A 2375-nucleotide genomic window follows, 5' to 3' on the forward strand; every position below is an offset into this window, starting at 1 on the left:
TATATATATATATATAGTATATATATATATTATATTATATATATATATATATATATATATATATATATAACATACACACACACACACACACACACACACACATACACACACACACACACACACATATATATATATCATGTATGGTTCTATAGGGAACATCAGGTATGAGTTTCCTCCGACGCGCAGATACTGTGCTTGATGCAGAAATTTTGAGTGAAGTGTGCTAAAAATAGATCGTGGCAGGCTGTGCTATATTTAGACCAGCTAAATACACACGAAATTTCTACAGTGGCTTTTCATCCATAGGATGGAAAACAACCAACCTCGTGCGATGTGTATTGAGTGCAAATCAATCCCTGTATAACTATGTCACTATAATTATGTCACTATGACTATGGCACTATGATTATGACACTATGGCTATGACACTATGGCTATGACACTGTGATATGGCACGCGTGTGGTCATCGTCGTATTCTATTTGTACTTCGGATTGTGTGTGACTGCGAGAGATAGACGCGCCAATAGCACGCGCATGTCTGCGGAGGTGGACTAGAAGGTCGACATGTCGATGTTCTCTCGTGCTAAGCTTTTGCGATCGCCTTCCATTGGTTGCTATACACTTGCGTATGGTGTTGGTATAGGCCCTGTGGCACGGGACACCATCTAGTGACACGAACTCATACCTCTGAGAAGGTTCACGTGCCTGGTCTTATTTCCTTAACTGACTGTTTAATGTTCTCATTTAAACATCCATATGCAATCTGTTTGTGACTTGTTCTGTTTAATAACTTCTGTGCCACTCACTACCCATTACTAAAGGTCAACCGGTACTTGACAGTGATCACCAAGAAGCTCCGCTTTGACCCAGACTTCAACCACGACAATGAGGGCGAGGACGAGATCTTCTTCCGGGAGCTGCGTAAAATCCTTCTGACCATGTTCGGCAACATTGCGCGTAAGTGCGGGTTCATTAGGGTGGTTGTATGCTATAAGCTCAAGTCATTAGGGTAGTTGTATGCTATAAGATCAAGTCATTAGGGTGGTTGTATGCAATAAGCTCAAGTCATTCGGGTGGTTGTATGCAATAAGCTCAAGTCATTCGGGTGGTTGTATGCTATAAGCTCAAGTGTGTCTCCACATAAGCACGCCAATTTGTCAATATGTAGTAAGTTCAAGTTACTCTCACACTCATCTACATCTGATCCTCCTAAATCCACCGCTGTTATGATTACCCACACGCACAGTGCGGTTACCAGTCGCAGTGATCCACCACGTATGCTCTGATGCGTGTTACTCTCACTCATCTTAATCTCATCCTCCTATATCCACCGCTGTTATGCCTACCCACTCGCGCAGTGCTGCTACCGGACACAGTGATCCACCACGTGTGCACAGGGGTCAATGCCATGCTGGTGACGCTGTCATCGTCACCGCACCTGATACAGTACGAGGATGTGGAGGTGGGGCTACTCCTGCTCTACTCTTTGTTGCCCAATATGGTAGCGAGTACTCCGGGGAGTGGCGAAGTGTATGGGTCTGATCCCCCGTCACACCCAGTGTTTGTGACTGTGTCTCAATTGGTATGGTTGGTGTCAATATATCGGATTGGATCTCGTTGTTCTCTGCCTGTCTGCATTTTACGTGGGAGTGTGTGTTTTGTACAGTCATTTTGGATGATTATGATGCGCGGATTTTACATATGAGTACATGCTACAGTGTACGTTTTTGTGTGTGCTTATATACGTATATATATTCATGGATGTGTGTATCTGTGTCTAAATCCATTCATGTTTCATCACATACGTGAAACTATTCGCTCCTGTGTGGTATGTCTAATTACATTTGCGAGCTCGTATGTCGTCCCTTGAGTGAGTATGACATTACGTTGGCATGTGCTGCCTTATACATACGTGTGTAATACACAAATAGATGTGTCCGTATCCTTGCATGATATCCACCGCAAGGAATGCTTGGTTATTCTCTGTGTAGTTTAAATCGCACGCATTGACGCCTAAGAGATGCTTATAGTAGTGATACACATACAAAGGGATTAATATACATTCTAAGGAACAAAACACGTCCTTAGTTGTACTAGGGAATTATGGTATTTCATGATATAACTCGCTACTAAGTCGTATATACATCCCCCCCCCCAAATCCCGGATGCAGATTATGTCGCCAGTCCACAAAATGGGACATAAAGCGGTATCACTGATGTACTTTGACTGCATCTCACGGTACCACAAAATATTAGAAATGAACAAAGACCTGATTCCTTACCTTTTCGAGGCCTTCTTCTCTGATTTTGGCATTGGGAATAGCAATGCACAGGTACAATCGCAGGTAAGTTTAGGTTTGGGTTGGGATATAAT

At 42.9% G+C, this 2375-nt stretch overlaps 1 protein-coding gene across 1 annotated transcript in view; it reads left to right on the forward strand.

Annotated features, from left to right (window-relative positions):
* Positions 1 to 2375, forward strand: part of SARC_10371 (hypothetical protein) — a gene marked incomplete at its 3' end in the record, with an annotated part of 8183 nt that overhangs the window by 340 nt on the left and 5468 nt on the right. Inside the window, exons 2-4 of the mRNA XM_014295588.1 lie at positions 842 to 958; positions 1360 to 1583; positions 2173 to 2346. Coding sequence (XP_014151063.1) covers positions 940 to 958; positions 1360 to 1583; positions 2173 to 2346 — 417 coding nt within the window. The 5' untranslated portion in view covers positions 842 to 939. The remainder of the gene's footprint in view (positions 1 to 841; positions 959 to 1359; positions 1584 to 2172; positions 2347 to 2375) is intronic.

The sequence above is a fragment of the Sphaeroforma arctica genome (genome assembly GCF_001186125.1).
Source record: "Sphaeroforma arctica JP610 unplaced genomic scaffold supercont1.1224, whole genome shotgun sequence".
In the NCBI taxonomy this organism is placed as follows: domain Eukaryota; class Ichthyosporea; order Ichthyophonida; genus Sphaeroforma; species Sphaeroforma arctica.